The sequence below is a fragment of the Malaya genurostris genome, chromosome 3 (assembly GCF_030247185.1).
Source record: "Malaya genurostris strain Urasoe2022 chromosome 3, Malgen_1.1, whole genome shotgun sequence".
NCBI lineage: Eukaryota > Metazoa > Arthropoda > Insecta > Diptera > Culicidae > Malaya > Malaya genurostris.
In genome coordinates, this window is record NC_080572.1 from 114,136,147 (window position 1) to 114,161,449 (window position 25,303).

Consider the following 25,303-nt stretch of genomic DNA (forward strand, 5'->3'; position numbering starts at 1 on the left):
GTATGTGTACGGTTTTGCCATCTGCATTCATTCAGACTCAAATAAAATGAAATAACATCCGTAGAAAATCTCCGTAGATCTACGGATTCCCATAGAACTGACATCGCTAATGAGCTAACTGATTGGATTCTTCAATTTCATTCGAAAGTGCCGAGAGCCAATGAGGAATATGAGGCTCTGTTCTTCAAGCCAAATGCAAGAAAACACAACAACAAACGTGACGATCTCTTTTTTATGTACGATTCAGGCGTTCGGCTTCTTTCGTCACCGTCATCGGAACGTCAGTGTCCGTCAAAATTAATTCAATACTTTCTTTACCGGAACGTTCCGGCCGTCAATGCATTCAACTAATTTTGACGGTGACGGTGGCGAAGGTTGACTGTGACGAACCGTCTGAATCGTATTTCATGCTCTCGAAAAGGATTCCGTTCTTCAATCTTTTTATGGGAATTGGACTCAGATTTTGCACAGACTATTTTTTGTTCCGAACAACGATTTTGACCAAAATTATCTGGCATCCCTAGTCGTGTCAAAACAAACTGATTTCTGCTTGTCGTATGACTTGTGACTCATTATTTTTTCTACTGATTCAAGATCTGGAAAATTAAGTGAAACCATTGAAATTACATTGAATTTGCCTATATTTCAACAAAATAAAACACGATGTCCCTAAATACAGCACATGCAAACAATGGAGTTCTTATCCATGCTGGTGAAGGGTAAGTTTTTCAACTGTATTAAAAGGATTGTTGCTTCTGACGTGGTTTAAAAACAAATATTGCATATCTGTTTTTAATTTAGATTATTTTTATTTGTGCAATTGTCTATGACATTATTTTTCATTTTTTGCTTATGATTTTTTTTATAACGCTGCTAATTTATTATTAAGACCAAAAATACCCACCTGATGATAGTTTTCGTAAAATTATGAAATAATGTAGATCCCCACGAACAAAACTTGTCAATGCATATCAATCAAATGAAGTATGCCTTCTTAACGGCTTTTCCGGGACTTAGTTTTGTATAAGTATTATTTGCTCATATAACTGCAATTTTCAATATTGCTTTGTTGATTTGATAGACTATAATTACTCCGCTAATTGTTCTCGGAAAATTTGCTTTGTTGCAAAATCAATTTGACAGTTTTAAAATATATATTTATGTAAATAATATTCCTTTATTCAACAGTATCCTTATCTTCGTGGATAAGGTAACAATGGATTTTTCCGGTCAAGATGCACCTGCATTCAAAGGCACAAAGCAAGGACGCGTATATCTTACAACCCATCGCATGATATTCAACAACAAACATTCATCCGACGGAATGCAATCATTCAGCTTTCCTTTCGTGACTCTGCATGATGTAAGTGTGAAATTGAAGTTATCTAATAATTGCTAGGGCATCTGTACTATTAGTATCCTATTTTGTTTTAGGTTGAACTGGAGCAACCTGTGTTTGGAGCCAACTACATAAAAGGTAAAGTACGCGCACAGGAGAATGGAAACTGGACTGGTGAAGCAAAATTCAAGTTGGTATTCAAAAACGGCGGTGCAATTGATTTTGGTCAGGTGAACAAAAACTAATTAACAAACGAAACGGCAAATAATAAATATTTTATCGCGACAGGCTATGCTGAGAGCAGCTGCCATGGCTCAACGAAACGCAGGTAGTGCTGCACCTCCACCATACACACCACCAGGAGGTGAATGGTTTGCAGCTCCACCACCAATTTATACAGCTAATCCTTACAACTACGGATGGGTTCCATCAATTACTGTATTTCCGGACCAACCAGCTCCTAATTCCATTTACATGCATGACAGTCCACCACCGTATCCTGGAATAACTCCTAGTGCGCCACAGCAAGGCTATCCCCAACAAGGATATCCTCAACAAGGTTATCCTCAACAAGAATATCCTCAACAAGGATACCCTCAACAAGGATTTCCTCAACAAGGTTATCCTCAAGGCTTCCCACAGCAGAACGGCTATGCTGTTCAGAATGGCTACTCATACCCACCCCAACAGCCAGGATATCCAAACCCGAATAGTTCAAGTGGTGCCCAAGGATATGGTTTTGTGAGTGGACCAGGTTCTTCTGGAGTTTCGAATGGTTACGTGGCCCTTCCGCCACAGACCCATGCTAGTATGTTCGAATTCAATTCATAGTGCATTATTTATAATGTATTTTATTACAGATTCAAAGGAAGCTGAAGCCGCCCGAAGTGCCTATAATCCTCAGAGCGCTTACAATCCATCACAATCGTACAACGTATGTTCAGTTCAGTTGAAAATTTGAGTGACTATTGAAACGAATATTTCATTTACAGGAACCACCACCAAGTTATAGTTCGTTGAACAAAAAAGATCAGTAAATGGATGTGTGATTTATTATTGGAATACACCGCGTCAAAACTATGGAAAGTAAGTGATTTGATCATTATCCTACAAATAAATCAAATTACATTATACATAATAAAAAAAAGATTCCTTATCCTTAATCTATTATCATTTATGTTATATTATGACCTGAATGGATTGAGTAATTTACTATATAAAATATTTGTGCACGTTGTACATTCTTTTCCTGTAATACTGTTTAACTGCAAATTACTGTTCTGAATAAATAAAGAATCAATCAACTATCTGTTAAATCAGAATATTTAATTCCACTGTTTCCCGCCTTTTGAATAAACTTAGTTACACATATTTACCACACTTTTTTTACCGAGGCCCGGTGTGTGACAAAATATCAACTTAATTTTCTTGGAGACGTCCGAATCGATTTTTACAAACTTAATGTTGTTGTGTGCGATTGGTTAGAAAATGTTTTTAAAGAGCTATATATCAAATCGCTTTGATTTGCAAGTCTTGTCTGTGGATGATCATCTAAAATTTCGTGTTGGTATTTAATATCCGTCTCCGGAAGATGTAAAAACCTGTTTTTATCATCTACCTAGTTGTGAAATGATGGCTTTCTCTTATTCATTTCCTCCTGTATATTACAGCAGAAATTCTTCGAAATACTACAATTTAAAAAAAAGTTTAGAAAATAGTTTTGAAGATTTCTGTTGCGTAATACTACTACATTGATAAACTACATTTGAATTTAAGTTAGTGAGAATCTATTCAATTATATGTGAGAAAGTGAAGTGAGCTCCATTTTATCACATTTGATTATTATTGTCGGTACTTCCGGAAACGAAAGCTGGATATCGGCATAGTGACATTCGGTTCATGCAACCATACACTAATACAAATTTTGTTACGATTCTCAATGTCGATTTGAATTTTGGAAAAAAATGTACCGGTAGTCGGACGGATCAATCATGGGACTATCAATGGTTTGTTTGGTTACAGACTCTCATGGTCTGCAAGCTAGAGAAATTAACTAACCAATATTAAGAGGTAGCTTATGAAAATAAATTCTTGAAACTGACATTTTTACACTAAGGTTGCCTTCGGAAGCAGGGCCAAATGAAACCGAATGAAAATTGAGATATTTTTCGATATTTTTATGGTATCTCAGGACCTTTCATTTGAATCTAAGTTTGTGAAAATCGGTGCAGCCATCTCCGAGAAAAGTAAGTGACATTATTTTCACATATTTGGTGCAAATCACCCTGGAATTCTGGAACCGGAAGTCGGATCCAAATAAAATTCAGTTGGATCCATTCTAAGTTTGTGAAAATCAGTTTAGCCATCTCCGAGAAAAGTGAGTGCCAATATTTGTCACACATATTCAATGTGTGTGAATATTGTATGAATCCATAAAATTAATTCTTTGAATTTAATCATGTAAAAATCGATTAAGCATTCCATGAGATGTGAAAGTGTGTTCCACTTTAGGGTTTTTGGTCATTATTTTTCGATACTTCCGGAACCGGTTGAAGCTCCTCTATTCGGTGTAGCCGATGTCAGTTAAATTCATCTAAGAGATTGTAAACAGCCAAAATGGGTTTTCAAAAAGCGAATCTTACAAAAATAAACAATTCGAGTTTCTCTCTCCTACGAATAAATGCTTCAAAATCCTACAATTTTACACAAAAAGTTTTTGTTCTACCAAAATCTCAATCTTAGTCATACAAAAAACTAAAAAGTTAAAGTCAGTTTCGCCTTTTGTGTTTTATGCCAACCTTCTAAGAAAAACGCCCAACAGAAGTCATTCATTCATTGATACAATACGTTGAATCGTTTGTCCGATGAATGTCCAATAAATCGTCCAATGGGAGGCCGACACGGGTCTTTCGTTTGAAACTGACCATTGAACCGGGTGCCATTATTTTCGTTTAACAAACCCGACAGACAGAGATCCATTGTTGAACCATTTTCAATATGAGGAGTTGGAGCCCCGTTGGACTAGTTTTACTAAAATTCTCCAGGTTAGAGGTTTCTAACTACCTATTTAAAAAAATACTATATACCTATAGAATACTTCCACTTTGCATAGAATAACAAAACATTTTCTTATTATATGTAGAAAACACTCAATGTTTACACTATATCTGTAGGAAAGAACACAACAATAAACCGACCGTTCAGTATGTCGTTCAACAACCGCTCAACGCCCAACAAGATCTATCCGCTTTCTCAGTGGAGCTTCAATTGATTGTGACACCAGCTGGCAACGCTGGTGCGCAGTATTGCGAAAAATATGTGGACCCTTCGTTTGGCAGCCTAATGTCAATTTTTACGAAGCATCTGCAATCACGATGTATAGTTAACACTGGTGGCGAGATAGGGCGGTTTTAGCTGTGTTTGTATTTTTCTCACGAAATTAAGTACACGGTTAACTGGATACACCTAGAAATAAATACTGATGTGGTACTGGGGAAGTGAGTACAAAGATAATTTAGATTTTCATTAAATTTACTGGGAGGTACGAGAGAATCATAAACTTATTAATCTTATTTAACAAAGTATCTCAATAATTTACCTTGATTCTGAGTTTGTGCACTTTTATTTGATTCTGAGTGCATTCTACTTAAAATTCAACAAAAGTGCACAAACTCAGAGTCTAAGTAAATTATTGAGATCGTTTTTAATCAACATTCCTGTAAACTGCACCAAATTTTAAATTTCTTTTACTAACTTGCTGAGTACTACAGAAGCATTTATTTCTAGGTGCATCTATTCGACCGTGTGTGGCGATGGGTTCCACGCAAGTAAACATCGCAACAAAACATGGCTCAAAATTCTATTTCAGAGCTTTTGTGAGGTGTTTTCGAGTATGTAGTTTAATTTCTACAAGTTATCAACACTCAGACAAAAAATATATGGAATTTCATAATGATATCGTATCGTATGCGAATCATAAGATCGCCTTAGGAAGTCACGAATATTGGAATTCCAATAATAAGCATTATGAAATTCATACTAAATTTTTAGGAATATTGTGCGATATTTCTTTGACAAACATAACTTAACTCTCTTAATAATATAACTATCATACTGTGGAATTCATAAGTTGTTCGTATGAAGACTATAACAGTGATAGATGAGATTTATAATGCAGTGTCATAATCATTATAATAGAGATATATTTTTCATGTTAATCTTTTGATATGGTAATTTTGGTGATTTTTTATGCATCATAAGGTATGCTTTTCACTCCTGTATGTATGATTTTCACTCCTCATTTTGTCTGAGCGAAGTATTCACGTCTTGGCAAATATGAAATAAAAATCTGTTCCTGAAACGCTCGATGTTTACACTTTTCTTCTCCATATCTTCTTTGTTTTTCTAAAAAATATAACCCCACTCACACATTGAAAAATCTCGTCACCTGTCCATTTTCCATCGTGATCTGCAATGATCTCACAAAGACAAAATGGCAGAGTACGAATGACGTTGAAGCGCTTGCGGATCTACGGAAAATTAAATTCATGCAAAAAGTTTTAGAACCTGCTTAAAATTTTCCGAATAGAAAAGTGTCGATAAATATTAGTTTACGCAAGTGAAAACAGAATGCTTAAGAGACGAATGTTAGATTTATTTGGCTACTGATGAACAAAAATTTTAGAACTGGTTTTTGTGAAAATATGTATCATTGAGCAAAGGTTATTCAATAACTCGAGTGCAAATTTAGATGGGGCGTTGAAGGAATGGTACAAAGAATTGGAGTGAGACTGAAAAACAAGTTGCGTCCTTATAGGTAGGTACTTATTTGAACTGAAATAAATCACTAATTTATTAGTGATTCTCCACAAATTTAAAGAATTCTTGTTCGCGTTTTAGATATCAGCATTTTTATGTAATACAATGAAGATGTGCGGGAATAACATTGCACTTGTAACATATTAGTTCGCATAACGAATAACCTTCAATACTTTACATTAGTTCATGGGTGAGAAATAAAATTCATAAATCGGTATATTGTTTTTTTGAAAATATGCCTGTTGTAATTTTTCTATTATGTGGCGAATCGTTCAATTATGTCTAATGTAAAAGATGTTGAGGTTTTTATATTATAAAAAAAATGTATGGGTTAAAAAATTCATTTTGTGCTTCTTACCATATTTTGGATTACAATTTTTGCTTTTTATACAAAAAAAAACATCTATAAAACAAGCTGGGGTAAAAAAACGATATATACCTATATGAAAACAAGTCTATAAAACACTTGGTTTTTGTGTGAAGAAAATATAAATTTTATTAAACCAACCATTTGAAAGGAATTACAATTGACAAAGAATAGCAATATTTATTTTTTGTAGACTTCGCGTTTTAATTATAAATTAAAATTTTAATCGGTTTTGTTCTAGCTACGGAAAGGACATTAGCACAATTCAAGATGATTCGACAGCACTTTGAACCTCCGATCGACTACCATCAACAACAGCAACAACAAATACAGCAGCAAGTTCAGCAGCAACAAATTCAGCAGCAAGTACAACAACAAGTTGCTCAGCAGCAGCAAATATCTAAAATAGTGAGCAGTCCACCACCGACAATTGTTGGTACACCAAATGGAACAACGATGTGTGTGGCTAAGTTGATCGTAGGTCTTGACCATGCTCCGTTAGCGTTCAATGTGCGCCAAAGGATAATCGGTGAAGGAGGTACAAATCTGAATTACATACGATCGGAAACAGGAGCAATAATTTCTCTTCGTGGGCGTGGATCGCTAAACTTTGAACCCCAAACCGGACAGGAAGCACTAGAACCGTTGCAATTGTGCATTGAGCATCCAACGTGAGTATTTGGTTATGTTGCTTTCATTCGAAGATTTTAAAACTCGCGCTTTTTCTTTAGGTTGGAGGGCTTTCAACACGCAAAACAACTGGCGAAAAATTTAATCGAAACATTACAAGAAGAGTTGAATTTGTTCCAGGAAGTACCAAAACAGAATTTTCAGCTGATTTCTCAACCAACACTTGTCCAAACGCCTCAGGTGTCGCAGATGCCACCGCTAATGCGTTCTCAGCACATGACTCAGACAAATGGTTTAATTCATCAGCCTCCGCCACCGGTGCTGCAACAGCAAGGATTCATGCAGCATCCACAAAGTCAACCTCCACCCCCACAGATCATACAACAACCGCCTACAATAATACAATCTCATGTACCGGTTCAAATACATCAGCAGCCCAGTAATGTTGTTATTTCACAAATTCAAACTGCACCGCAGATTACAAATGTTAGTAATCCGCCACCCGGTGCGCAAATTCGGCCTCCTATGATGCAAATCAAGAATTCCATCCCACCACATCTTTCGCAGCCTCCACCCAACATGCAAATTCCGCAGGTGACGGAAGCGCCACAACAGATATTGGTAAACCAAGCACCGCCTTACCAGGTACAATATATTCAACAGAATGCTCCGATTCAAACAAGCAGTGGTCCGCACCCTGCAGGACAGGTAACGATTCAACATGTCATACAACCCCAGACTCAACCAATCCAAGGAATAATGCAAAGTACACTGCCTCCCCCACAGTTCGATCAATATCAGAGGCCACCACAAGGCCAACAGATTATAACTGTTCAAGGAAGTGCGGCATTCATGGTTCCGCCGCCTAACATTATTCATCAAACTGTGGCTCCACATCCGCATAATCAGATCATCGTTCAGTCGCAACCGATCATCACTCATCCACCTCCAAACTCGATACATCCCGAAATCGTACAGTCCGGTATGGGACCACCTCCTATTGGCCAGGTTCCAATGATGGTAAATGGAGCGGATGATAAGAAACCCGGTGAAATTCATCTAAAGCCAGAACAAATAAAACTCGAAGAAGGGCCGCCTCCGGGAACGATTATTCAACAAATAGGAAAACCAACCGTCATTCCTGTTTCTTCGATGCAAAATATTACTTTGAGTCAACCACCGCCACCAATAATGTCGGTTCCCCCTCCAACCGTGCAGCACATTGTTGGCAATACGATTATAACGTCGCAACAGAACCATACCGTTAGTCATGCAATTCCGCAACAGATCTACAGCCAAATTCCGGTGTCGATTCAGTCATTTCAATCGCCTCCGCAGCAAATTCACATGAATGGCGGCACTCACTATGTCGTGAATGCACAGCAGTCTTGGCCCCCGAACGGAACCACACAACCACCTCAGATCCAACAGGTACCGGTTAGTTCGGTACAGAATATTCAATTCGCACCGCAAACAATGCGTAATCCAAATGAGATTCAAATCATCAGCTCCCCGGCGATCATCAGTGCTGCCGAGTACCGGCCGCCCCAGCAGCACATCATCACGACCAGCTCATTCAATCCGCAAATGCAACCGCCGCCTGGTGAGTGAAATGTCAATTTTGAGTCAATATTGGTTTGTTTAACAACATTGCGTTGCAGGGATGCAAGTGATTCACACCGTTCCACCACCGCACCAACAGATTATAACGAGCATTCCGAATCCACAACCGCAAATCATCGAAGCGCCGCAACATCCGGTGCCTCCACCTCACTCGGGACCAACTCATCAAATTATTGCGACACCAGTTCCCGCACCGCCGCCACAGTTCACCACAGTTCAGTACACGACTGCTCATGAACCTAAGGTAGACTTTCTCGATCATGACTGATGCAATTGAACCAATGATTTTTTACAGTCATCAATAGAAATTCAACTGCATCAGCAGCACGGTATGAGGTCAGGACAAAAGCGCAAACATCCGGAAGATGAATCGCACAAGAATATTCCTCCCAAAATGGGAATGGGGTGAGTACAACTGAAACGGCAATACTATTTTTTTTCTTGCTTCAGAACATCTGACAAACTGACCGTGATGTGTACGATGGAGTCGGTTGAAGCCATGTTTTTTTTTATTTGATTTGACTGTGCAATCAGGTGTAGTGTAGACTTTCTTTTAGAGTCTACGATCGAGTATGCAGAGTTTTTCCATCGAATATGCAGACGGCAACATTTCTCCGTCACATTGTGCAAATATATGTATTATTTTATTCTCTAAACAAATATATAACAACTAAAACTATTTTTTTCAGGTGAGGACGAATGCAGTTTTTTTGCAAAGAAATTTATTGTTGTATGAATTTCATAAAAACTTTCTGTCACAGATTTCTTAGAATCGACTAATTCGTTTAAAAATTTTTTCTCATCGTTTTCGGCTAGGACTCCTAACAAAAGTAAATGTTGGAAAAAAAATCTTAAGTAACACCGGTGGTGCAAGAGAAGAATTAATGGTCATTTGCATAATGTGGTAGTTCACTTTCACAGACAGTTGAAAGGAGTATCATGACTTGACATTCTAACTCAGCGTTCGGTACATTCACGTAGTTCGAATACATTTTCTGTCCATTGTTTATTACATCGTGCATCTATCGATACATTTCTGTGTTGTAATGATCGTCTTGTGTATCTGTTTCCACTTTGAATTCAAATTTTATTTGCAGCTCTTCAATCATTCACTCGTTTAACGAATTTTGTGCTGTATTGCTCAGTAACATCCCGAATCAACAGTCGCTCTTAAGAAGGGGTAAAAATAATTCGTACGGAAAAATGCAATCGCAATCAAAATTTGCTGTATCGAGCAAACGTCTCCATGTAGTTTGATCCATGCGGTACTCACATGTGATTAGGGCATATCGTGCGATATGCCCTTTTGAAAGTTACGAAAAATAATGCTCATTACTCAAGTTTCAAACATGAAATTCAAGCATATTGCGCACAATTTTGTAGATTGGGCTTCTATCTACGAGATTATATCGATTATTGTGTAAATGAAGGTTGTAGAGCCGAGCAATGAGCATTATATTTTGTAACATTCGCAAGGGCCTATCGTGCGATATGCCCTAATCACATGTTACTACCGCATGGTCGTTCTTCGGCAGCAACTCAATGCCCGGATACTTCGTAAATCACCCTCCAGGTGTCGTCCAGCATCCTGATGACATTCCCAGCCCATCGCAGTCGTCCGAATTTTGCTGTTCGTACGATAGCTAGCCGTCTTCGAACTGCACTCCGCCATAGATGGTCCGCAGCGCCTTTCTTTCGAAAACCCTAAGGTAAGGGTGCGTTGATTCTCTACCAACATAGTTCCAGTCTCGGGTCTTTGTAACAGGTTTTAAAAAGTTTGTGCATCAAATTGTTTTAGTGGCAGAGGAAAAAGTATCACTTTTGTCGTGAATACAACTTACTTTACTATGGGGCGCGTTTTCAAAATTGGTCATATGGAAGAATGGGCAGAATTTAATCGTGAATATCTCGACTTGTATTAACGGCAGTAACATAATTCTTTCACCATTTCATCAAAAATATGATCAGGAATTTAGGATAATATTTGGAACAGAGTGAGATAACCACAAACAACTCAAAAATTAAATTTCCTAAAACTTTGAAAACAACGCGTAAAACTTTTTACTTTTGCTTGGCTTTTTCGCGCAAGGACGACGATTTTGAGGTAGTCAGGAGCATATCCTCATCTGAATGCGTATAAAAGGGGAACCGTGGTCGAAAATCGATCATTTCTTCTTGTGTGTTGGATGGAAGCAGAAATCGTGAGAATGATTTATCATTTGCTTTCCGGTCGTCGGAGGCGATATTATCAACCTACAGCAACGGAAAGTGCACTAGCAACTCTCATTCGCATTCTGAAACGGGATTCTGGAACTATATTCCGGAACTGATTTCAGTTTCGAAATGGTAGTTCTAGAATTGCAACTGAACTCTAAGTCTGCTCTTTGTTCTAAATTTAGTTCTTGAACTCAAGTCCAGTTCCTTATTCCAAAATTATTCTATTCGGTTCTTTTTAGAATCATAATAATACTCCTAAAGAATTATGCGACGTTTTACTGTACTCAATGCAACCCAATTTGGTAGTCGTGGCGAGAAATCATCTTCAAGTTTCAGAGCTTAGTTCCTGAATATGGGTTTAGAATTCAGAGCCTGCGTGCTGAACTGGATTCTAGAAAAAGATTCACTGATTTCAGTTTCGAAATTGTAGTCTTCTAAAATTCAACTGAATTCTGAGTCTGTTCTAAGTTCTGAATCTAGTTCTCCTAATTCCAGAATTCTTCAAATCGGTTCTTTTGTCCTGAATACTACTTACTTTACTATGGGGCGCCTTTTCAAAATTTACCCTGTACAAGAATGGGCAGAACTTTACAACGAACATCTTTTGATGTACATAACCCAACAACATATTTTTTTTACAAGCTATCGGAAATATGAACAGGAATCCATGATTAAATTTTCAACATCGTGAAAAAACCCTAAGAATAATTGAAAAACAAAGTTTTCTAAAACTTTTATAAATAATGAGGAAAATTCATCACGCTTGTTTGCCTTTTTCGCATCCGGACGATGGTTTTGAGATAGTCAGGCACATATCAGGCTACTGAACAAATGGAAAAGGTAATGTTTGAATAAAAACTGTTCATTTCTCTTATTGCTACAGACGGAACTGGATGTCGAGGTGAGGTTCTCCCACCAACATCAGTAAGAACAAACCAAGTATAAAGCGTGAAACGCTCAGGTCGTCCTCTCATTTGGACTTCGGTCGTCTGGAGGAGCAGTCGGCAATGGAAGTAGACCTTTTGCGTGGTGTAAAGCCTCAAACGCTCAGGTCACAGAGCCAGTTTTCAGGATAATTTGATTAGCTTTGTGCAATTTTCGAAGTGCAAAATTCGCAACAATTTTTAATATCTTAGAGAATTACACAATTTGGCCCTTCTGAATGCCAGAAATTTATCTCGTATCTCGAAATATTTAAATCCGAAACGAAATAACTTACATCAAAACTCTGTATGATTCTATTTAGAACAATAATTGTATACCCAAAGAATTATGCGAAATTTTCTTCACTATACTGTATACGACCCATTTTTCAGCCACTTGTAGTTCGTAGGGTAAGGGCTTCCTATTTCATCTGATTTGTAAGGACGTCGCCTTCAAACCTCGATTTAGTCACTAAAATCACTATAACTATTTCATATTACTGCTTCATTCGCCTTGCTCCACATTGAGATTTGATTCACATTCCTTGGAAATTAAAATAGTGTTCATAAAACAGCAAAAAACACTTATGAAATGTTCACTACTCTGCTCCTAATTTCATCTCAATGGATTTTTATCCATCCTATCGTTGATCCTTTATTCATCCTATAAATTAGCAATGGCGACAGCAATCAAAACAAAATATTTCACTATTACACTCTCAGGTTCAAAATGTCAGAATTCTTCTTAAAAACGGCCTAGTGCCAACTATGAGACTATATACGATATTTTTAGAACCAGTTTGAAATCATTTCAACGTTTAAAAAATTTTCAGTCGTTTCCGTTACCTTTTGCTTTAAATTTAAAATTTTACTGAAAAATTGAATTGGTGAACTTTAAATAAAAACAAAACTGTGATTGTTACTATTTATTCATTAGCCCTTCTTAAAACAAAGTTTGGAGCCAGAGATGCCATTTATACAGATTTATATGTATTGTATAGATTTTTGCGTTCGCATACTGGTTTAAATCAAAGTACCGATTTTGTAAAGATTTCTTAAATTTAATACAGATTTGTACAGGTTCATAGAAAGAAAGAAGTAAAAAAATAGACTTTTCTCTCTGAGTATCTATTAGTATTTGATTGCGGTGATTCTTTAAAAGTTTATTAATCAAGGGGACAAATCACATGTTAAAGTAGAAATCTTTTATGTAGATAATTGATTATGAACACTGACAAACATTTATATTAAAATTTGGAATCAATTTGAACTATTTGAAACCAGATATTTTAATAGAATATGTATTACGTTGCATAGAAAGTCTATATCTGGTCTATCTGTTTTCACTAATAAAATGATGTTAAATCTGTTTTCACTAATAAAATCTGTTAACATCATTTTATTAGTGAAAACAGATAGACTAGATATAGAGTTTCTATGCAACGTAATACATATTTTCTATGAAAATATCTGGCATCTCTGTGCACAGCCGATGAAACACACACACACTTCACAGCGATATGTTGACGTATAGCGGAATGAAACCAGTGCTACTAGATTTGCCACAATGGTTATTTCATTAGTATTTAACATGCTCTTCCTGGTAATATTCGAAGCCAAAACAGTTTTATTGAAATATTAATATCAATAATATAATTAAACTAATGTCACGGATACCAAAAAACATACTTTTTGATGAGATTTTGAAGAAGAAAAACAATTTTTGTTTTGTAACATTATGAGATAACTTGGCAACTTTGCGAAACCAAATGAGATGAAAACAAAGCGCAATCAAGTGAACTAAGTGAAAAACTTTCATCTCATATTTTTAAAGACTTTTATTGTTTGTTGGGTAGTTTTTGAAGTATTGAATCGTTAATTAAACAAGTAGCAAGTGAACATTACTAATTATGAAGTCATCCAGCATTCAATGGTAGTGTAATTGTGCGAAAAAGTAATCATGATTTGAGACGAATCGATTAGTAGATAATCAGAAACATGACGAACTGTAAATCTTGAGACGAAAATGTGTCCTAAATTGAAAAGTGAGTTTATTTGAAAAGAAAAAAACGATAACCAAAGAACTTAAAACCATTTCTTTCAATAGGAAAGTGTGACAATAGCTTTTAAAATCATTTTAAAACATTTCACAGTTTGGTTCAGGTAGGTTTTAAAATATTATTCATGTTCAAAGTCATGAGGTGAAGGAATGAGATGGAAATAGGAGCTCAGATGAAATAGGGAGCCGTTACCCTAGTAGAACTTTCTGCTGATTTGCTATATAAAATGCATAGCACCGACTTAGAAGCCATTAATGGAAGGTTCCTTTCATAACCACCATTAATTTATCATAAAGAACTAGGGCAACGGCTCCATATTTCATATGAGCTCCTATATCCATCTCATCCCTTCACCTCATAACTTTGAACATGAATAAAATTTTACAACATACCGGAAGCAAACTGTGAAATGTTTTAAAATGATTTGAAAAGCTATTGTCACACTTTCCTATTGAAAAAAATGGTTTTAAATTCTTCGGTGATCGTTTTTTTTTCATATAAAATAAACTCAGTTTTCAATTTAGGACACATTTTCGTCTCAAGATTTACAGTTCGTAATGTTTCTGAATATCTACTAATCGATTCGTCTCAAAACATGCTCACTATTTCGCACAATTACACTACCATTGAATGCTGGATGACTTCATAATTAGTTATGTTCACTTGCCACTTGTTTAGTTGACGATTAAAAACTTCAAAATTTACCCGACAAGCAATAAAAGTCTTCAAAAATATGAGATGAAAGTTTTTCACTTCGTTCACTTGATTGCTTTGTTTTCATCTCATTTGGTTTCGCAAAGTTGCCAAGTTATTTTATAATGTTACAAAACAAAAATTGTTTATCTTCTTCAAATTATCATCAAAAAGTATGTTTTTGGTATCCGTGACATTAGTTTAATTATATTATTGATTTCAATAAAACTGTTTCTGCTTTGAATATTACCAGAAAGAACGTGTTAAATACTAATGAAATAACCATTGTGGCAAATCTAGTAGCACTGGTTTCATTCCTCTATACGCCAACATAACGCTGTGAAGTGTGTGTGTGTTTCATCGGCTGTGCACAGAGATGCCAGGTATTTTCATAGAAAGTCTATATCTGTTCTTTCTGTTTTCACTAATAAAATGATGTTAAAAGATAGTTCTTTAGATCTCCATAAGTCATTGCCCCATTAATTAGATAATTCAACGAGTAAATTTTTTACCAATAATAATAATGTGGAAAAATCCTGGTGGGTACGGTTGTATCGTTTGAGTTGTATATCTGACAGCGGTAAGGCAGGTCACCAGAATGTCTGCAAGCCATATTTTTCCAGCTGGCAGCGTTTAGTCGGGCGAATGCGGGTGAGAGTGTAATAGTGGAATATTTTGTTTTGATTACTGTCGCCATTGCTAATTTATAGGATGAATAAAAGATCAACGATAGGATGGATAAAAATCCATTGAGATGAAATTAGGAGCAGAGTAGTGAAAACATCATTAGTGTTTTTAGCTGTTTTATAAATATTAGTTGAATTTTCAAGAAATGTGAATCAATTTTCAACGTAGAGCAAGGCGAATGAAGCAGTAATATGAAATAGTTACAGTGATTTTAGTGGCTAAATCGGGGTTTGAAGGCAACGTCCTTACAAATGAGATGAAATAGGGAGCCCTAACCCTATACTTTTTATTTCGTAATATTTAATTGAGTGTCAGAATGTTTAATGTAACTAATCTGTACTTTCACCCTCATTCTTGTTTACGTCCGTATCCGCAATACAACGAACGGGTACTTTCGAACGAATACGAATAAGCCATTCTTGTTTTAATTCGAATGAATTCGAACGCGACTCGTTTGCCACAAAATATTCAAATATCAGTAACTTCTTAAATATTCAAATATCAGTAAACTTCTTGCTAAGCCTTGATGTAATCAGTCCAACTCATGTGATTAACCATATGCGAAACGATAGAATGTATGCCATTTTAGTTTCAAACGAAACGTGTATTAGAACATCATTCGTACGAACGAAATGTCCTATTCCCGTTTACGAACGAATAGACGAAATCCCGTGGTTTCGATTCGTCAGTTTAATGTTGCGAATCAACCGTTCGAACACATTGAAAAAAGTTTAACCGATCTCTAACAAAATTATTTTTGAATCTAAAGGTGATTTGTAATCAAATCATAAATTTGTGTTTTGCTTAAATCATTTAGAAAGCATAGCAGTATAGTAAAATGCTGTTTTTTCTGGGGAGCCTTTGAATATATGCGAGGTTCAAAGTTTTTACGCATCAATTTTGCATGTATTAAGTACTTTATGGAAAATACGCCATGGGTAAACATGCTTTATTTTATATTAAATGCATGATTTTACCAATGAAATAAATATGTAGGCTATCGCAAACATGACAAAATTGCAAGAAAAATGCAACATATTTTTCGCAGATACTACTGATCGGACTGCTATTTCAAATGCTTTTTTTTTACTTTGCACGAAGAGTAATTTGAAAATTTCATTTACCGACTTGAATAAAATTGGTCCTGAATACGATATTTCTTTATTATGTAGCATTCGTCACTTCCTTGATGCTTGCAATCTTCCTTAAAAAACTACCTGCGCTACCGATCCTTCTTTTGCACAGGAATCGCGTACGTACACGTTCGAGTGAAAACAAGAATGGCTTGTTCGCATTCGTTCGAAAGCATGTGTTCGTCGTATGGTCGATACGGACGTACGCAAACATGATCAGTGAAAAAAACAAGTCAAATAACAAATGATATCAAAGATTTTTATTTACAACTCAAATCTGTACCAGAACTGATAGTTTAAAGTTGGATGGGCGTTGTTTTTATGCATGTACGATGTTTAAAAGTGTGATTGATTCGAACGTAAACGGGAATACGAATTTGCTATACTTTCGAACGTATCGCATACGGCCGTAAACAAGAATGAGAGTGTTTAGTTTAGGAGTATCGTTTCAAATTCTAGTAGTGAAAAAGAGGAAAGCTTGCACAATGCACACAATCGATCAACTAATTGATATTCGAAAGTATAAAGAAAGAGTGTCAGTTTTATTCGTATTCACGACATCTAGTTATGTCTCTGACATTACACACCCATACTTTTTAGTGATCACAAATGAAAATAAAATTCTCTAAAGATGCAATTTTTCAAAAATTTCATTCAACATTTGATAATAAGTAAAATTCTAAAGATCTGTGGGTCCATAAATATCTGCAGCATAATCATAAGAGTTTAAACGTAGATCTGGAAATGTGGCATCACTGGTTTTCATATGTTTGGCTTATTTTTATGTGTGTAATGCGGCAAATGGGTTGTGGAAATATATGTTTCGTCGGAGTCTAGCAATGCAGAAAATGCGCAATATAAGCTATTTGAAAGAATTTGTATTGAAGATGATTTTCCCAAAATTTTTAACCATTTAACTGTTATATTTGTGATGTAAGAATGGTTCTTCTGATTTTCATTTTATTTAAATTTTTCAAAAACCTCGAACAAAACATTTGAAGAAAACCAGGAATATTTTATGCATTAACCAAAACTTTTCAGATTTTTTCGAAGTGTGTTTCATGCAAAAAAAAACTTAATCCACCTAGCGGTGTAATGGTTTATTTCTCATTACCATTTCAAAAGAAATCGATGCAAGAAGTTTCATGTTGTACATTTTGAATAACTGCCATTATCCTGGAAGTCGGATCCGGCTAAAATTCAACTTCATTCAATAGAATAATAAGACATCTGTTTGAATCAAAGTTCGATCGGCTCAGTCACGGTTTGTTTGTTCAGCTATAAGCTAATAAGACCCGCATGCTAGAAGAATTTACTGGCTATAGTTTTAAGGAATTTGTTCCTTTTTCAATACCCACTAACAATAAATTCAATGAAAAAAATATTCCATTCTGAATATTGTTTATAGAGACAAAGTTTTGATTCCAGTTATTTCCAGTTACGTCTCATGTTATATTTCGATCAAACCAATTATTCGATAATAAACGAACCATGCGAAATTCTGCACTTCTATTACTTTTGCGTATGAAATTCTAGCTAAATAGGGTATTATTTTTGAATCAGCTACATAGAGCATGTTTTGTGATGTCGATGTTAAATAAATTTCGGTCACAATATTATTTGCATTTTTCATTGACATATTACTGTACCACCTATAAAAAATTCACATACCTCACGAAGCCTACAATCCCGATGCATGTGTTTTTACCTTTTTTATATATATAAAAAATAGGTATAGAATTCGCTCAAACTTTCGAAAAATTTTCCGAGGCCCGGAGGGCCGAATGTCATATCCCAATCGATTCAGCTCGACGAACTGAGCAAATGTCTGTGTGTGTGTATGTGTGTGTGTCTGTATGTGTGTTGTCAACTAAGAGGTCGAGATCTCAGAGATGGCTGGACCGATTTTGATCAAACTAGTCGCAAATGAAAGGTCTCCCCGTCACCCAAAACGCTATTGAATGGTTTTGAGATAGGATGTTTACTTTTTGAGTTATACGGAGTTTTATGTCAAAATTTTCAGTTTTTTGACAGTATCTGTCACAATTGACCTTGAAAACAGAATATGTTTTTAGACTTAGATTCCGCACGGTAATAGCTATCCAACAAGCCATAGTTTGTTAAAATCCGTCCATTTTTAACGGAGATATCAATATTTTTGTGTAAACGACTTTTCCCCTTATTCCAGCAGTAGAAGTTTTGAGCAGTGTATGACAAAGAAATGCTTGGGAGCAACGGAAAACACGATTTTTATACTGTGACATACAATTGTTTCTAAGTGCCCAAAAGACTGTGTACAGCATCCTTTTTCATGACAATTTGCCTTGGACCGATTTTAGCACGGTTCGTTTTTGGCAACATAATCGTTCGAATATGGCATTTATAAACCAGATGATATCAGCATTTTCGAGTTGAAAGTAATTCCATAATTATATTGATTTAAACTACTTACAGCAATAAAAGCTGGAAGAACATAACTTCCATATACCATACGACTCAGTTCGTCGAGATCAGCAAATGCGTGTGTGACAAATAATTTCACTCAATTTTTTCGGAGATGGCTAAACCGTTTTCTACTAACTCAGATTCATATGAAAACTAGTATACTTCCAAATTTGGATCCGACTTCTGATTTCGGAACCACAGGATGACATGTGAAACGAAATTAAAATAATGCAATTCATTTTTCTCGTAGATGGCTGAACCGATCTAAGATTCAAATGAAATCTAAGAATCATCTATGATTCAAATGAGAGGTCTTAAAATCCTATAAAAATTAGTCAGATCCGATTTCTGGTTTAGGAGATACAGGGTGATTAGTATAAAAATGTCCATTTCACATAAATTAATCAGGTTTATCGGGTTTGCAAATTTGGATAGTCGATTACCAAATAAATTTATTTCAGTTTAAGCGGTATTCTTTTTTGGATTCGGAATGTACCCCCAAATTTTAATTCGCACTACAATTTCTCAAAGATGTCTACACACTCCTCAGGTGAATTTATCTGATTTCGGCTACACCGATCTTAGAACTCCGGATCCAGTTTCGAATCGTTTCTCAAAGTTTAATCATTTTTTCAAAAAGGCCAAATCGAACTTCAAAAACAAAAATTCAAATTAAAGGACTTAAGGTCCCATACAAAATTGGTGAATTTTATCCGATTCTGGAATTACAGATGATGAATTTTTTAAAATTCATACCGATATAGAAGATGTAAATTGTTTGGCGTATTAATTTATGGCCATTCGAATCATTTTGGGTTATGCTAGTTCCTGAATACCAGCTCTGGAAGTACCATAAATAATGACGAAAAACTCTAAAGTGGAACTTACTTCGACATCTCATGGAATGTTCAATCGAATGTCACACGTTAAGATTGAAATTCGATACGATTTGCAGATTCGAAATTACAGGGTAATGAGTGATTAAAATCTCAATTTGCCGTTTGAAACGACGATAATTAAAATAATGTCATGAGAACTAAAACACCTAAGAATATCCATGCAAAAAAACACATGCGGATTGATAAAAAAAGGTATCATCTCACTGCTAGGTGGATTAATCACGTTTTTTCAAATAAACTTGATTTTGATATCCTTTCGCACTCACATCCTGTAAAGTGGCTATGATTTGTGTCAACCTCAGCACCGTGTCCAACCAAAACCAAACACCGGTAACACAAACTCGTGTGGCGACGCCTTGATTCTGATATCTTCGAAACGGTTGAAAACTCGTGCTCATGTGAGCTCGTTGCTGATGGATTCGCTTGTGTTTTCAAAATCGAGCTTCAGAGTTGGTTTTCGTTTTCTTTACCGCGTGTACGAAATCGAACACTGCACTTAGCGTGCTTTGTTCGTAGAGGCGGAGTTGTTTTTTCTTCTTCCGTACCATCGCATGTACGGTTTGACATTTTGAACACTCATCACCACCCGAACCGGAAACCAGATCCCGATGAAATTCAGGAGTTCCGTATGGAATCATTCGAACATAAGTTTGTAAAAATCGGTCAAGCTATCGGTGAGAAAAATGAGTTCGTTTCATTGTAGTGTTTATGATCAATATTCCCGGTACTATCGGAACCGGGAGCCGGGGCTTGGTATAACCGGAATGGATAAGTTTGGCCGTCCACTGACAAGGCCTATCGATTGGAACTGATTTGAGTTCCCTGCAACCCCATTTTCCGTGTTTGGTATCACTGCTCTGTATAACTGCTTGAATCTAATTTTGTAAAAGCCAACTCTAAGAAAAATTAGTATACATATTTTCACATTCTTTCACATTTTATCCCATATGACGAATGGTATATAACACTAGGGGTCTCTCCAGCTATTCTATTACTTTTTTATCGAGAAAGGCAAACTATCCGATTCAGTCGCCTGAGATGTTGTTATAAACTAAACAAAGTACCGGATTCTAAGTGTATTGGACCCAATGCGCAAATCATTCTAAACTCTGGACTAACTCAAACTAACATATTCATTTCATCAAAATTTAAATGAGACTAAGCAAGAACAGAAACAAGATCACGCTAACAAAAGTAAAATATTCTTCTCGTGATGTCCATCATAAAGTTTTTTTTCGCTTGAGTAACCAAGAATTGGTAATCTTCAAGTGAACAGTTATTCGAAAGCAAGTAAGGTTCGCAATAGGAATCCGGTTCATCAGTGACTCGAATTTCATTAGAAACTATGTTCAAAACTGCCTTACCAGGTGTACCATGTAATAGTGCGGGATTTGTCTGAATGAAAGCTGTGCCAAGTTTTTCTTCTTTTCACCAACTTACGAATACCAGGTCAAACGACCTGTTCATCTTTTACGATCCGAGTCGAGACATCGATGAAAACAAATCATAGTCAAAAGTCTGGGGAGTATGGCGGATGGCACAAAAGTTGAGTTGTGCATTGTTGTGGTGCAAAATGTTGGTCAAGTTTTTCATGGATCGTTCTGGTAGTTTTTGTTGGAAATTTAGTTAAATGAGGAGGATAAGAGATTTCCTCCTACGTCTATGTCACCGTAACCAGAAGTGCAGAATTAGAGTTGGTGTGATTCTTCAAACTAGGTACATCGATGGAAAATCCGAAGTAGACTTTTTTATCTCGCAACTAACATCAACATTGCATGCCATTTTTTGGTACTCGGGAAAAATGACAGTAATGAACGATTGACAGAAAGTAATTGTCTTATCCGAAAATCTACTTAGATCGTAAGTACCTGAGAGATAGCATTTATTAAGGACGGAGCAATGTTGCCATCTGATGCGAAACTTGTTTCAAACTACTATATGCTTATTAGATATTATATTCATATGAAAATAACACCTAATTTTAAGACTAAACATTCATGAAAATTTAAATAGGATGAATCTGAGCAGCGGCGCCAGCTCGGTGACAGCAAAATGTACGATGTCTTCAACATCGACGGCAACGGTTACAACATCATCGACGTCCGGTGGTCTAATAACATCGCAAATTTCTTCAAACTCTACAGGTACCGTATTTAGTGTCAATCAATGCCAAATATGTGATAGATTCTTACATAACAATCTACTATATGATGATGGGTCGGCGTGTGGTTGGCTTAGTAATACGAAGAAACTGAGTCTGCGTAGCTGCCAATAAATTTCGTCGATGAAGGAGCTGGACACGCCATCGTTTAAACTAAATGCTAGCTAGTAAGGTTGTTTCTTTTTCAGCTAAACGGCGGCGCTGTGATCGGGTTGGGATGGTTTACGAGATTTTAATTTGTTTCAATATCCTTCAAGGAACACCTCTTGCGTTTTATGGAACGTTTTTCTAATAATTGAATTCGCTTACTTTCTTCTTCCAAATAATTAGGTATTAGGTTCATTGTTTTGAAAATATAATTGTATTCTGCAGCCTCATTGATTCAGCGAGAACTTTACGTTAGAAAACAAACAACATCAGAGTCGTCAAGTTACGAATCACCGTATCTTATTCCTAAATATAATCATTCGATTTAAATGTTGAGTTAAAATCCTAATAGAGTTTGATACATAAACAATAATAAACCTTCTATTATCTAATTAGCATCTTACGTTAATTAATATCTTCATGTTTTAGTGATTTTTCGAATAGGATGTGATTCGTCATTTGGTGATGTTTCGAATGTTTCAATAATTATAAACAAGGATTTCTCGTGATCCTACATTCTCCGAGTTTTTCATTTGTTCCAAATCTATTTTAACTATGTAAGTTCTATTAACGCTTCTTCTTTTCTGACCTCAGTAATGGCTACGGCCACAACCAGTTATTTAAGAGTCTGATTTGTACTTAATTTTGGTTGGAGAATTGATCTTTCACCTATCACAGGTACCCACGAACTTGCCCAGTTGCACAACTTTACGAGCATTGGATTTAACTATATGAAAGCTTACCTATATTTCTAGATTATAATGCGCATACCTTGATTGTTATTTTTTTAATATTTTCCCTATATGTTCTCCTTTTCTTTCGGTACATTTACGTGGACAACCATAGATGAGTTGCAACATGCAGACGATGGCAATAACTCGGGAAACGAGCAGCAGTCCGGCGACGAGCACAACGTCGAAAACTTTGGCGGTATCGGCGTCGGCAGCTGCACAAACAACAACAATAATAATAACAACAATAACAGTAATAATAACCCACATAGTGGACCGAAGCATAGTCACAATGGACAGCACCAGATGTCAGGTGGTAATAATAGGCCACGGGGTGCGTACCGTATGAGTCAATCCTATTTTGGAAGCAACAGCAATGGCAGTTATCAGCAGAACAGTTTCCATAGGAACTATGAATCTGCGCCACCACCACCGCCAAAATGCAGGTGGTAGATATTTTGGCGAAATGAAGTTAAAAAGTGTCAACTGTTTTCGATTCGTTAGTGCTTGTAACTGTGAATTAAATTAGCGCTTTCGAAAAAAGCCCAGCTCTATCACCGTGTGTTGAACAGCACGTCAAGTCGCTAGGGAATTTGAATTATTACATTTTCATGAACTGTACATAAATATTTTGATCTAACCAAGACTACGCAAGTTAAAATGTGTTATTAAAAAAATAGATATTATTTTGCCGAAGCAGTAGTTTTTAGTTTTGAAAGAAATTCGATTAGTTCATGGGATAAATTTACAGTATCACCGAAAAACAAACGCTGAACATATTATTTAACTCAATTTCATATCGTGTGAAATACTCATGACTAAACTAGCTTTCGAGTAGCAAAACAACATGATTGAAAACTCCAAAATGTTCTATATTTTTCTTGTGGAGACATTGTTACGTATAGTTCTTACATACTCACTACTGGTGGCGGCTTTTATACCGGACCACCAGTTCAGAGTCGTTTACCTTTTCGGTCTCCGGAGAAATTTCACTTCACTATTTTTGGCGGACTTTCTTCCCAACCTGTGGTCACTGAGTAAATCGTTTTATCGGTAGCGGAAACAAGTTACACAAAAAACCAACACAAACCGGACGACACAGCTTGTATAAAATAAGACCGCTCAATTTAAATTTTTATATACTATATTTTGTCGTGAATACGACTTACTTTACTATAGGGCGCCTTTTCAAAATTTACCCTGTACTAGAAGGGGCAGAACTTTATCGCGAATATCTCTTGATGTAATCAACCCAGCAACATAATTTTTTCTACAAGCTATCAGAAATATGATCAGGAATTTGTGATTTAATTTTCAACAGTGTGAGATAACCATAAATAACTGAAAAACAAAGTTTTCTAAAACTTTTGGAAATAATGAGTAACATTCATCACTCTTGCTTGCCTTTTTCGCACCCGGACGACGGTTTTGAGGTAGTCAAGCACATATCAGTTCAGATTATCTACTGGATGAGTATAAAAGGTAAACTTTGATTGAAAATCGTTCATTTTTTCTAGTGCTTCAGACGGATGTCGAGGTGAGGTTCTCCCACCAACATCAGTAAGAACAAACCAAGTATAAAGCTTAATACGCACAGGTGCTTTTATTTAGACTTTGATCCTCGTCACGAATAATGTGAGTACGCACGGGTCGCAGAGCCAGTTTCCTTTCGAAGGAGGAAGATTGCATTATCCTGCTGCTGGTCGTTTGCATTGGAAAAAAATACAACGAAAAATGGACAACAATGGGCAACATTATGCAAAATCAGCCCTTCTAATAGTTCCAAATGTTATCTCAAGAGCTATAAAGATTGCTTCTTTGCAAATCGGAAATTAAAGCCATCAGTGTGAAGCAAATCTAGGATAGTTTGATTAGCTTTGTGCAATTTTTGCAACAGTGTTAAATAAAGTTTATATCATAAAGAACTATACTGGTTATTTCATAATATTTAATTGTATGTCAGAATGTTTAATTGAATTATCTGTACAAATGATTTCGTTTCAAATTCTAGTAGTGCAACAGGGGGAAAGCTTACACAATTCACACAATTGATCAACTAATTGATATTCAGAAGTATAAAGAAAGCGTGACAGTTTTATTCGTATTCACGACATCCAGTTATGTCTCTGACATTAAACATCCATACTTTTTAGCGAACGAAAAGTAATATTTAAAAAAAATGAATCGTTTTACGTTTACTTGCACATTTATTCGGTCGATAACTTCTATTCGACACTACGTTGCGGCCGTGATGCTCGTTGGTCGACTTGGAGGAACTGGCGACGTCTGCATGGAGGTAATTGCTGTAGGGGCAATGACCAATGTAACCAGGTAGAGTGACAATTTGACCTTTTAGTAGCGGAGGCCTGCGTTTCACATACAACCCGGAAAATGGTACTGCGCACACTATTATAATCACGAGTTTCTAAC

The 25,303-nt window shown here is 36.1% G+C and overlaps 2 protein-coding genes across 4 annotated transcripts; both read left to right on the forward strand.

Moving 5' to 3' along the window:
• The first annotated feature begins 526 nt into the window (after positions 1–526).
• On the forward strand, positions 527–2,643 carry LOC131437987 (WW domain-binding protein 2). The gene is made up of 6 exons (XM_058607715.1): positions 527–719; positions 1,189–1,363; positions 1,435–1,569; positions 1,628–2,147; positions 2,200–2,273; positions 2,332–2,643. The coding sequence occupies exons 1-6, from the start codon at positions 664–666 to the stop codon at positions 2,374–2,376; spliced, it is 1,005 nt and encodes a 334-aa protein (XP_058463698.1). The 5' UTR covers positions 527–663; the 3' UTR covers positions 2,377–2,643.
• A 3,188-nt stretch (positions 2,644–5,831) lies between these two features.
• On the forward strand, positions 5,832–23,569 carry LOC131434567 (uncharacterized). 3 transcript variants are annotated; one of them, XM_058601395.1, is made up of 8 exons: positions 5,832–6,155; positions 6,239–6,347; positions 6,766–7,195; positions 7,256–8,757; positions 8,816–9,021; positions 9,073–9,182; positions 21,848–21,978; positions 22,989–23,569. In XM_058601395.1, exons 2-8 carry the CDS (start codon positions 6,344–6,346, stop codon positions 23,324–23,326), a joined length of 2,721 nt encoding a protein of 906 aa, XP_058457378.1. In that variant the 5' UTR covers positions 5,832–6,155; positions 6,239–6,343; the 3' UTR covers positions 23,327–23,569. The 3 variants fall into 3 exon arrangements, with proteins under 3 accessions (XP_058457378.1, XP_058457379.1, XP_058457380.1); XM_058601396.1 differs by lacking the exon at positions 6,239–6,347; XM_058601397.1 differs by lacking the exon at positions 21,848–21,978 and having other exon boundaries at positions 22,989–23,128.
• Positions 23,570–25,303: the final 1,734 nt, after the last annotated feature.

Excerpts from the sequence above, each read along its gene's own strand:
- LOC131437987 (XM_058607715.1), top strand. The coding sequence starts at position 664 with ATGTCCCTAAATACAGCACATGCAAACAATGGAGTTCTTATCCATGCT. Across the intron at positions 2,148-2,199 it reads TCCGCCACAGACCCATGCTA|ATTCAAAGGAAGCTGAAGCC; the intron begins GTATGTTCGAAT and ends ATTTTATTACAG. Across the intron at positions 2,274-2,331 it reads ATCCATCACAATCGTACAAC|GAACCACCACCAAGTTATAG; the intron begins GTATGTTCAGTT and ends TTTCATTTACAG.
- LOC131434567 (XM_058601395.1), top strand. Across the intron at positions 8,758-8,815 it reads GCAAATGCAACCGCCGCCTG|GGATGCAAGTGATTCACACC; the intron begins GTGAGTGAAATG and ends ATTGCGTTGCAG. Across the intron at positions 21,979-22,988 it reads AATTTCTTCAAACTCTACAG|ATGAGTTGCAACATGCAGAC; the intron begins GTACCGTATTTA and ends GGACAACCATAG.